Source organism: Ostrinia furnacalis, unplaced genomic scaffold (assembly GCF_004193835.3).
Source record: "Ostrinia furnacalis isolate ACB-3 unplaced genomic scaffold, ASM419383v2 OfSCF7556, whole genome shotgun sequence".
NCBI lineage: Eukaryota > Metazoa > Arthropoda > Insecta > Lepidoptera > Crambidae > Ostrinia > Ostrinia furnacalis.
This window is the reverse complement of record NW_021137795.1, coordinates 680,394-691,658: the sequence shown is the minus strand read 5'-3', so window position 1 is coordinate 691,658 and position 11,265 is coordinate 680,394. Positions and strand designations below refer to the sequence as shown.

The 11,265-nt window shown below is 34.2% G+C and overlaps 1 protein-coding gene across 1 annotated transcript; it reads right to left on the bottom strand.

The window, feature by feature from the left end:
- Positions 1–754: 754 nt before the first annotated feature.
- Cyp4g15 (Cytochrome P450 4g15) lies at positions 755–8,124 on the bottom strand. The gene is made up of 9 exons (XM_028321585.1): positions 7,972–8,124; positions 6,022–6,247; positions 5,388–5,591; positions 4,872–5,051; positions 2,730–2,926; positions 2,139–2,426; positions 1,812–2,049; positions 1,522–1,707; positions 755–1,322 (listed from the first exon to the last, which is right to left on the bottom strand). Exons 2-9 carry the CDS (start codon positions 6,227–6,229, stop codon positions 1,141–1,143), a joined length of 1,683 nt encoding a protein of 560 aa, XP_028177386.1. The 5' UTR covers positions 6,230–6,247; positions 7,972–8,124; the 3' UTR covers positions 755–1,140.
- Positions 8,125–11,265: the final 3,141 nt, after the last annotated feature.

Here is an 11,265-nt window from a genome sequence, read left to right as displayed (position 1 = left end):
TTATCTAATTTGTTTTTAATAAAATTTTAAATGATTTTGTTATCTTTATGAGTTTATTCAATTTATTTCCACTTCTCAATTGGGTGCAACGCGATTGCATTCGGTTGCCCCGCGGTTCAATAACAATGGTCATTATTTGTCCATTACAACATTTACATTGTCTCTTTCAAAGTGTTTTAAATAATATTAAAATCAAATTCAAACACATATTATTTACCTACTATAGACTTCTAAAATTTATACTGACATCTACTAATAGGTGTTAATAAATGACAGCATTAGGCTTAGGCTGTGTTTGGCGAAAAATAGCATTGTTAGAATTTGCTAGCAAAATGGCGATTGCCATGGTATCTCTAGACAACCACGTGATGTTGTTGTTGTTGATGATGCATTTAATTTTTTTTAATGTAAGAATTTCCTAATTCACATCAGTTTAATTCATGAAATTCAATATTAATTTACTGCATGACATAATTTAATTTAATAAGTTGCACTTTCATGCAATAATGTAGATCTATGAATAATAAATTATTGCATGAAAGTGCAACTGGCTGAAAGGTCATTAGGTGAATAAAATTGCAACATTTTAATTATATTTTATTTATAACCAAAGTACATTATCATAAATCACAAAGACTTAAACTAGTTATTTACAATGCATCGAATAGATGAAATTGAGCAAAAATGCAATCTTTTACCAACATCACTTCCCAGAATTACTGCCACCAATATTATCGAATCTCCTATTTTGACAGTAATGTTCTATTTTAATAATTTATTTATCACAAAATATGACCACCAACAAACTGCCTTCACATTACTTAAAATACGGTTTGAAGTTAATGCTGCGCAAAAATGTTTTGGATTCAAATACCGTTATCAAATTAGGAACAATCAAAAACCCCACCTAATTGTCTCTTCATTGTTATTGATATCTTTTTAAAGTAGGTAATATCTACGTATTTAGAAATATTTTTTTACTTTCGTTGTCACATTTGGCAACATTTAGGGTGAGTTTTAAACTTCGAATTATATGCAGCGTTAAAAAATGTCCACTGTATAGTCTATTCATGTTTGGCCTTTATTAAATAAGTATAGTAACTTCCTTAAAGAAAGAGAGTTTTGGGAACGTAATGGTGCCTATGACACGACCTTTGGTGCCCGTTTCCTGGGTTCTAGACGGACTTTGAAACCTTCTGCTCTCTTCAGGATGATGTCAGCTTGGAGGTTGAAGTCTGACTCTTTCAGGTCGGAGTGGACTCTGAAGTTTCTTAGGATGGTGGAAAGGATGATCTTCAACTTCAACATGGCGTATTTACGACCTGTTGGCAAAAATGTCTAATTAGAAAAATATTTAAGCTTTACTACCTAATAAGGAATTTTGTAGATATGTTATGTAACTAAATTCATTGGTTGCATAAACCATAGATAATGTTTTATTACAATATCTATTTAAAAGTTCTATAAAAACATCATCAACAATAAATACCTAATATAAAGTTTCACTTTCAATTCACTCACCTACACAACTCCTGGGTCCAGCGGAGAACGGTACGAAGGCATAGTAGTGGCGATTAGCTGATTGTTCTGGCAGGAAGTTGTCTGGGTTGAACTTCGTTGGGTTGCTGTATACGTCAGGCCGGCGGTGCAGCTTGTATGTGGCGATAATTACAGTGGTTCCAGCTGGTACTTGCTTTCCACATGACGCTGTTTAAAAAATAAATCAGTCAGGAAAAGTAAATTTAATGGTTCAATTTATGCATAATAGACGATGCGTCTTTTAATGTTTGTTCTATAAACTCTCTACTTACGTAGCGTGATATCCTGCTTGAGGTGACGAGCTATGATCGGCACTGGAGGGTACATCCTCAGAGTTTCCATCAAACATCTTTCCAAATATTTCATTTCTAGTGTGTCTTGGAAGGTAGCTGGACGGTCTGAGTCTCCGAAGATCTGATCCAGCTCCTCAATCACTTTGTCTTGAATGTGTTGGTGGATTCCCATCATAGATAGGAAGAAACTACTGCCAGCGGCAGTGGTGTCGTGACCCTGAATAAATAATTTTTTTATTAAGATGTTCTTGCAAAATTAATATTTAGTATGCAAACAATATTGCAAACTTTAGAATTCAATCTTACCTCAAACATAATAGTGTCGACTTGCTCCTTAATTTCTTCATCAGTAATGACGACACCGCTCTGCGAACTCTCTAACAGTAAGTCAAGGAAAGCAAGACGCTTCTTCTGTCCTACGTCGTTGTCTTCGACGTCCAAGTCATCCTTGAGACCAGCAGATTGTCCAAAGGATAGACCTTCTACAGACGTGGTCTTGGCTGTAGGAATTTCAGTGGTTGTAGGTTCAACAGTTTCTGTTAAGACTGAAGGTTTCTTTCCAGCTTGGAATTCTTCCTTCTTCCTCTTTATAACCTGAAGGAATAAAAAGTCGTTAATTTATGTAGTTATGTTTACGAAATAAATTCCTAACCAGAGGGGAGCTATACAGGTAATAGTAAATAATAAAACGTTACATACTCAAAGGATAGCAGTGTGGCTGATAATAATAGTAATAAATCAACTACGACTAAATCTGCCATTTGAATATTCTATACGGGTGCAAATCTATTTGACGCAAGTAAAAATTTACATAAATTATGGTTTAAACCTGAATGGCAAACTGATGATTCTTTAAACCCATCAAACACGTAGCTAAGGTTACTATGCTAGGATTACCTTCTTGGTCAATCCATGAATGACGTCAAGGAGTTTCGTTTGGCTTTTGGCGTACTGCGTGAAGTTGAACAAGAATTCCGGTCTCAGCCAGATCTTGGTGTGTCTCAAGTGAAGGATGTCGCACATCTTCATCACGGCCATCGCGTACTCAAACCCGCTCTGATCTTGAGTGCTCTTGCTAACGCCCATGGCAGTTTCTGTAACACATAATGAACTATTATAATCACTGGTTTCATGACTCACATTAAAAAAGAAAGAGCTATTAACCTCCATAGTATTCAAAGTGGTTGAGTAACGTGGAGCGTAACGTGACAGCACCGCGTAACATTCTGTGCCCGTTGATGGCGAATATTGGCCATTATCAATACGTGTGTCGTGGGAGGTCGCCAAACTCATTTCAATACTACGTGTCATCAACAAATGATTCAATAACTACCGTACTTCTTGTATTATGAGTTAAGCAGACCCACCACGATACGGGCCTCAACTGATCCAAGGAAACTACATAATTAGCCGTTCCATAAAATTATAGACGTAATACTCGTAGCAATTTAGTGCACATTTCACATTACAACTAAAGTACAGAACTATCATTACTTCAATTATTTCTAACGCCAGTGCTGCGTTTGATGAAAATATTTGCCACCGCGCTGTTCCGCAAATGGGTTAAATGTTAAATATTAACCAATGTGGTATAATCAGCGTCAGTTTTATGTGGTTCTTCGACCAGTTTTGTAGTGATGTAAATATTGTAGTCATCGATAGCTTGATGTGGTGTATTTACGGATAGGTGTGCAATTCTCGAATCGTTTCGTAAACTTTAAATCGCACTCGCTCAAGAACGGCGAACGTCCAGTGTTCCGGCGAGCGGGCTTGACCTGCGTTGTCACCTGCTCTACGACGTGACTCCACTAGGAATTGCCCATTATCCTAAATTATATTCGCGCAGACACCTTGAGTTTTGGCCCGATTTTTAATACGCGATTTATGCTTATACGTTTTTTTGCTGACCACGCGCTTCCGTTGTGACGATCGCAGATTGCGTAATTGTTACCGATAGTTTTGTGTAATTTTCCTCATTATGTTGTCAGCAACTGTATTACTTAACTAATATGTAAATATATCAAGATCATCGTTGATAACTTCGTGTATTAATTTTGAAATAATTCAGAGCAGGTCACGTGTAATAATACTAATTTAGTAATAATTTATTTTATTCATGATTAATAAAATAAAAATTGACCAATCAGGTTAGATGTTTTTAATTTAGTCATGGTTTAGCATATCATATCAAAATTATTTGCAAGGATGGGCTTTTGACTTGCTAAATCAGCTCAACGACACATAGTATAATATAATCAGCTTATTCTATTTTTTTTTAATATGACCTATTCAAACTATTAAGAATTAATTGACAGAAAAACAATCACAATTTTGCTTAGATTTTCAGTTTGTATTAATAAACTCCAGCTACCCCAATCTGTACGAGTGTATAAATCATAACATAATATTATCCTAATGTGTGCAAATTTTATATAACGTAAAAGCCATTTCTCAGAAATACTAGAACAATGGCAAAGATTCCAGTCTGCGATATATCTCACGTGCGATCTTTTAAAAAATGAGAGTCTTGAAAACAACTGAGCGATGGGCGAACTCATGGGTTTCAAGAATTGACACAGCACACACATATTTTGCCGTTTGACGGAATCGGAGTTAGTTTACTATTCTACTCGCATTCATCATGATGAGCGTCTATCGAATAACTCATTCGCGGTGGGACGATAACAACTCTATTTTTTGCTCTAGCCCATAAATCCATAGGCCTGAACTGATGATCATTCAAATTACCATTAGGTAAACGATATATTCAGTTAGTGAATTGATGTTGAATTAAACATGTCTTGATTTGGATCTCCGAACATAAACCTTTATGACGGATTGTTTAATTATTCATTATAATTTATATACAATGTATTATATTAACCTATTAACGTTGCTTGTGCAGCAGCTATAAGATTTATGTGTATTAAGTATCATGAAATAAACTTCTTGCTACCTCCCAAATCAAATTAATAACTTGATAGTTAAGGGTCGTCAACTCGAGCGTTACCTTACGAATGCAAAGAAAAATTTACTTACCAAGCAGGATTTCGACTGTGCACTCGCTCATGTAGTCATGGCAGTCGAAGGCACCGCTCTCTTTCTTGAGTTTGTCGACCACAGCTCTGGAGTTGGCGTTGAACAGGTCGATGAAGCTCTTCAGGACATTCAAGTGGAAGGTTGGGGCAATCAGTTTGCGGTGAGAGCGCCATTTTTGACCTAAAAACAAACGAGCCTATGTAACAAACACTTAAAATTCTTCGGTCTACGGAACGTTGAGAGTAGTGGTAAGCACATAAGATTCACCGTGTCCTAAAAATTCACACTGACAAAATATTTTTTGCAGATAAATTTAAATATTTCAAAACTTTTGGACAGACAAATAAACACGTTCTCCTCTCCGAAACATTGCTAACTTCGAGGCTGTTGTGGCCGTGATCTAGAATTACGTGCAAGAATTGTTTGTGTAAGTCGGTTTCCTTATTTATCACAAAAGTTTTAGCGGAATTATGGTACATTATGGAAAATTGACAAATCAATAATAGTTATATTTACCAGTGCTGATAAGGAGTCCATTTCCAAGCCAAGGCTTGAAGAATCTGTATTCGTCAGCCTTGTCAATATAGACATGACTGCTGAGGATCAACTCCACGTCACGAGGGTCGTAAAGGAATACCAGCAGCCTGGGTCCAATCCAGATCTTCACAACACCTTCCTTGTCATAAGGAGCGCTTTTCGCCACAAGGTTCTTGAATATGTCTGTAAACAAACATTGCTCAATCAGTATTACGTCATATAGATTAAAATCCGTTGAGAAATTGCACCCATTCACTGCCTGGATGTATATCACCAAAACAACACGAGAACACTCACGAGGTCAAGGTTGTTCCAGATTCAGACGAAAACAAACATTGGTTTTGTTACTCAAAGACCTTCCATATTTTTATGGGCATTGATTAACATAGTGCCCATTAACATTCAGATAATGAAAGCAAGGGATGAATTTAATTTTAGTATATTTTCCTCGTTTACTCCAAGTATGCTATTTCTCGGAACGATGTGCAGTTTCGTTGTACAGTCGCCATTACATCAGACTACAGATTTTTGTTGCAAAACAGGACTTATTACAGCTAGATAAAATACTACAATATAAATCTTGATGTGTTCCGTGACTAGTTTTTAGACTTACCAGCTGATCCCCCAGTGAACTCCAAAGCGTTGCCGATGAGTGGCAGACCTGGAGGTCCATCTAATTTGTCAGCCAGCTCGTACATGCGTCTTCTGGACATCCTCCAATAGGCGTACCATAGTACCAACGCTGGTACCAGCAACACGTAGAAGAAACTCGTCGCTGCCCAGGTGCTGGTCTGCACCACATTCTCCGCTGAGTAACTCATCTTGAAAACTACCTATTCCTGCGAACAAAAGCACAGAAATAAAAACCTGACAGTGAACATTGTGACTGCATATGACACGCTTGCAAATGCTGATTAGCATTTTAATATGAAGCAACAGACTGCAATCCTGCTAGATTTGCGAAATTTAATAGCACTGTGACCAGCTAAAATTATTTAACTACTCAACTCACGAAATTCTCGTAAACCTAATTAATATTATGAATACTTATTGTAACCATAGGTACGAGTATTACAAGACTAACATAAAATGATTAAGTTATTGATTTATTTTAATGTATTCTAGACAAGGTGTTTAAAAAGCTGTAATACCAGTAATTGACTTTGTTTTATTATCAACACATATTTTGTTCATCTTCTTCTTTCTACAGTAGTAATTATAAGAGCTTATAGCTAACTTAAGAAAAGTAGGTAAATTGCAATTTACGGAATAACGTTGCTGAGGCTTAAGATTATGAGTCATTATTTCTAATTCATAATATTAATTATGGCTATGTGTATGAACTCAATGATGTTTTGGCAAACATTTGTTTACTTTGATGCCGAAATCAATTAATGTGATAATATGATAAAATTACCTCATGCTAATAATAAAATCAAGTAAGTTAAATTTTTGCGCCCTAATCATGAGCCTAAGGTGAAATTTCGTTTGAGATGCGTCTAATAATCCGACATAGTTATAATCGTTTGAAGGTTTATAAACTTACTTAAGTAAAAGTAATAACTGTTATTAACTTTCTCTCTGTGGTTTTGTGAGAAAATTGTCAATTACGCCTGCACTTTTAGTTGGTCTACATTTTTCATAAATACTCTGGTGAAATATTGTGTTTTTAAATTAAAACATACTTTATGTGAAATGTAGAGTCTATCATGTGTAATATTAATATGGATATGTTTTAGTTTGTCATAATATGAAACAAATACAATCCTTTTAGTGGGGAAAGTTTAAAAACTGAGAGGATTTCTACTACTTTGCATTTTGTACGACAGATTTCGCTCGATCAAGTTTTAGAAATATTATGTAAATTGGGCTCATTACATAACTCCGGCTTATGAATCTATATATATAAAAGAAAGTCGTGTTAGTTACTTCGCTTATAACTCAAGAACGGCTGAACCGATTTAGCTGAAAATTGTCAGGGAGGTAGTTTAGAGCCAGGAGAAGGACATAGGATACTTTTTATCCCGTTCGAAATAAAAAAAGTCTGCTTATTTATTGCCATTAAGGCGGAACAAAGTTCGCCGGGTCAGCTAGTATTAAAATAAAAGTTTGACCGTTTTTCGTCACGTGTGAATAAAGTATCAGACATAATAATATTTTCTACAACCCTTAGATTTTATTTATTGATATTAATTCATAAATGAAATCTATGAGAAAAATATTCAAAAAGCAGCAGTTATTTTAAATGTGTTGATATTGAAAATAACATGTTATATGTACTTTTCCAGACTAAAACAAATACAGCAACTATATTTATAAAATACGTTATAATTTTTTTTTAAATTATTAAGTATAATAAATGTAAGTTTAAAAATAAATCTTTCATATTGACCCAAAATTTTAAATCGTAATTTTTTTTCAGTCACTTATTACTCACCACAATTTCACGATAAATGTGAAAATATTAATTTAAAATTTCCTTTAAATGCACTGAAATTATTTTAATTTAATTTTGAATTAATAATACTAAGCTAAAACAACACACGTCCAAGCACTTCCCTACCTTATTGAACACGAACTTCTCGGGGCCTCACTGTGTACTTCCTTTAATCTTTTAATTCTTATCCCATAAGGAGTGGAGGCGTGCGCGATCTCGACTATTGAATAGAATCCTGCGCAAGCGACTATATACACGGAGCCTACGTCACTGCAGTTTCATACAACGTACACGCTGAGACGACGCGGTTATTCTTGATACGAACGAGCTTGCTTTAAAGAAAAAAAAGAAAAATCTGTCGGCATTTGTTTATTTTGTGAATTTAGGTTTCTTAAAGTATTTTTAGAATAACTGTACGTTGGCATTAGTGGATTCGAGATTAGTTCTTTGATCGTTAGAGACTTAGGCACTTGTTTAATCTATACTTATAATAAATCTGTAGAGAGGTCAATTCTGTACATGAAATATATTTTCAAAATAACTATCAGGGGGTGATTAGTGATCGATACTGATGCCAAAAATGCAATCAGTAAAATTTTTGTCTGTCTGTCTGTCTGTCTGTCTGTCTGTCTGTCTGTCTGTCTGTCTGTCTGTATGTTCCTTATAGAAATTTGGCATGCAGGTACCTTAGTATACTTAAAGGTTAGTTACAACAGGATATTGCAAAATTCCCACAGGAACGGGAGTTAGCGGAAAAAAACATTTGTATGAAAAAATCTGAACCGCGTAAGATAGATGAAGGGGGGGTAAAACGAGATCCACGCGTACGAAGTCGCGGGCGGCCGCTAGTTAATAAATATTATATTTAATAATTATTAGAATCATATTTAAATTGCTATCTAAATATTTCCTCCAAAGGAAAATTTTTCATTTCAAAATTTTGTTCAAATCTATAAATTTATTCATTTTTTAGACGATACTAATATGTTTGTATAAATATTATTTTGTTTGCTGTTTATACCTTTATCTCGAATTCAAAACTTACGTCTTGCGTGAGTAAATCGAATATTCGCGACTGATCGCAAAATTACGCCCATTAGGGCTGCATAATTTTTACTAAAAGTAAACAACAAAGGTTCAGATGTTTTTTTTCTATTTGTTAATTTACTAGCCACCATAATTGTTAATTAAACCATCGTGTATAAATGTAAAATCTATTCTTATTGTAAAAAATATAATGAAACCAGCATAAGGATACGTACGGACGACGGCAGATCGAGCTCAATACTGTGAGATCTTATGTTGTTTCAATAGGTGCGATTTTGTAACAAACTTAGTGTGTAAGTATTATACATATACACATTGTATAATGTATTATTTAATGAGACGTTAGTTAAAATGTATAGTTGTTGCAATTCACGAAGACGAGTGAGCTTTACATGTGTCCAAAAGTTTTGTCTTTTGATAGACAATAATTTCACTATTATGTGCATGTACACGTATACACGCAAGTAAAGCTCACTCACCTTCGTGAGTTGCAAGAACTACGTTTGAGAAGAGACTTTGGTCTCAAGGAAAAGGATTAAACGTATAAATGTTCTTATTTATAACCATTATGAATTAAACTTCATTACTTGATTCTGATTCCATAATAACAAGACGTGTTTAATCTTGAAAATGTAATCAATATGATATGAGAAAGTAAAGGTTCAATGTTACCTGTTATGTAATTGCATTATCGCCGATACGTTTTACATAATAATTATATCAAAGTCGTGCAGAACAAAGAACTCTATGTGTGAGGGCTTGATGGGCCCTAATGTTGTGTGTTTCTGGATTTAGTATTTACATATCTGAGTAATGAATACTTGAGATAGGGAAAAATGAGAATACATATTATAATATTTACAAATCTCGAGTCGTGGATGGTGATGGTGAAATTATGTGTGCTAATTGATAATTTCTTCATCGGAAAATAATGTAGTTTTTGTTAGTGGCCAGCGTTGCGCGGCCAAGGAGCCGAATCACTATGGTGTTAACTACACTGTGCACTGGCCAAAAAAAAGACAAAATCTAAAATAGACCACTTTCAAGACTTTTACGTAAAATCAAATAGAGCTAAAGCCACTAAAGCTAACAAAACAATAACTAATTTAAAATAAGTACCTATTAAACTCTATTTTGTTCGCTCTTTCCATCACTCTTATGTAAGAATCATCTTCAAGTTAATAATTCGAGGCATTGTTTTTATCTGTAAAGGTTAATTTTTTCTTAATTTAATTTTAATCGGGTTTTTCATTAATTCATTGCGAAGATCACACATCATGCCACGCGTGTTAATTGATTTATCTATCAACTTACGCTATGGGGCCAATATAGAGTTAAAAATCATAACAAAAAAAAAGATATGAAAGGAGTTTGTTTTGGTGTTTAAATAAACAACCTACATAATAAGTAGCTGTCACAGTGAACTTCATATCGCCAATAAAAAGTTGTCCTGCCTTAACTATAAAATCGCAATATTAATTTCTGAACGTATCTTATTTGACACGTAACTATTTATTTATTTTTTGCATGCAGAAAGTGATATACTACTTACATATTTATAATTTTATTACATACAACCAACAATTATACTTTACCTTTTAATATTTCCTCCATTTTGCTCCAAAAAATTAGTGAGTTAGAACTTAGAAGTAGAATAGCTAATACCTACTTTAATTAGGTAAATTGACAAATAACAAGTAATTAAAGCACACATTACTTTTAGGGTACTTACCAGGACAAGTGATTTTGTGTAAATAAAGGGGTTTCCCCATTAGCGAGGTAACGCTAGAACCTAAATAATCTATTATATCTCAAACAATAAGCTGACAGGACAAACTTTGCTTAAAAACTCAATGTAAACATTGCGGTAATTTGTTTATTGTTCTACAGCGTGTAAGGGACAAAAATATCAGTACGTTTTTTTATCGGAAAAGAAAATTTATTTTATATTAAAAAAAGTTTTTTTACCATATTTCTACAAGGTTGAAATTTTGTGCCTACACCTGTATAAATGTTTGTCGACAAGTAAATGCAATATATCCTTCAAGGCAATTCAGGCACAACACCTTGTAGCAGTGGTCCATTTATTTAGACTTACTTAAAATATAATTTATTCACAAAAATGCACGGAAATAAAGTACCTAGTAACCTACTTTTATGTCATCGAGTAAGTACACATACACATAAATGGCGATCAATTTTAAACAAGATCTACAGAAAACAAAAATTTTCATGGTCTGTGCAAAATTCGTAAAGGTGCAGCCACAGTGGTCAAAGTCACACATGTTGATGAAAAGTGTTTGGCACATTTTTTGCAAGTAAAAAACGATGCATGTAGTTTTTTATTCAAAATACCGGTTGGATCATTGTGGA

Coding starts and splice junctions, on each gene's coding strand:
- Cyp4g15 (XM_028321585.1), bottom strand. CDS start 6,229: ATGAGTTACTCAGCGGAGAATGTGGTGCAGACCAGCACCTGGGCAGCG. Junction 5,052..5,387: donor TGGACTCCTTATCAGCACTG/GTAAATATAACT, acceptor GTTTGTTTTTAG/GTCAAAAATGGCGCTCTCAC. Junction 2,050..2,138: donor TCGACACTATTATGTTTGAG/GTAAGATTGAAT, acceptor TTATTTATTCAG/GGTCACGACACCACTGCCGC.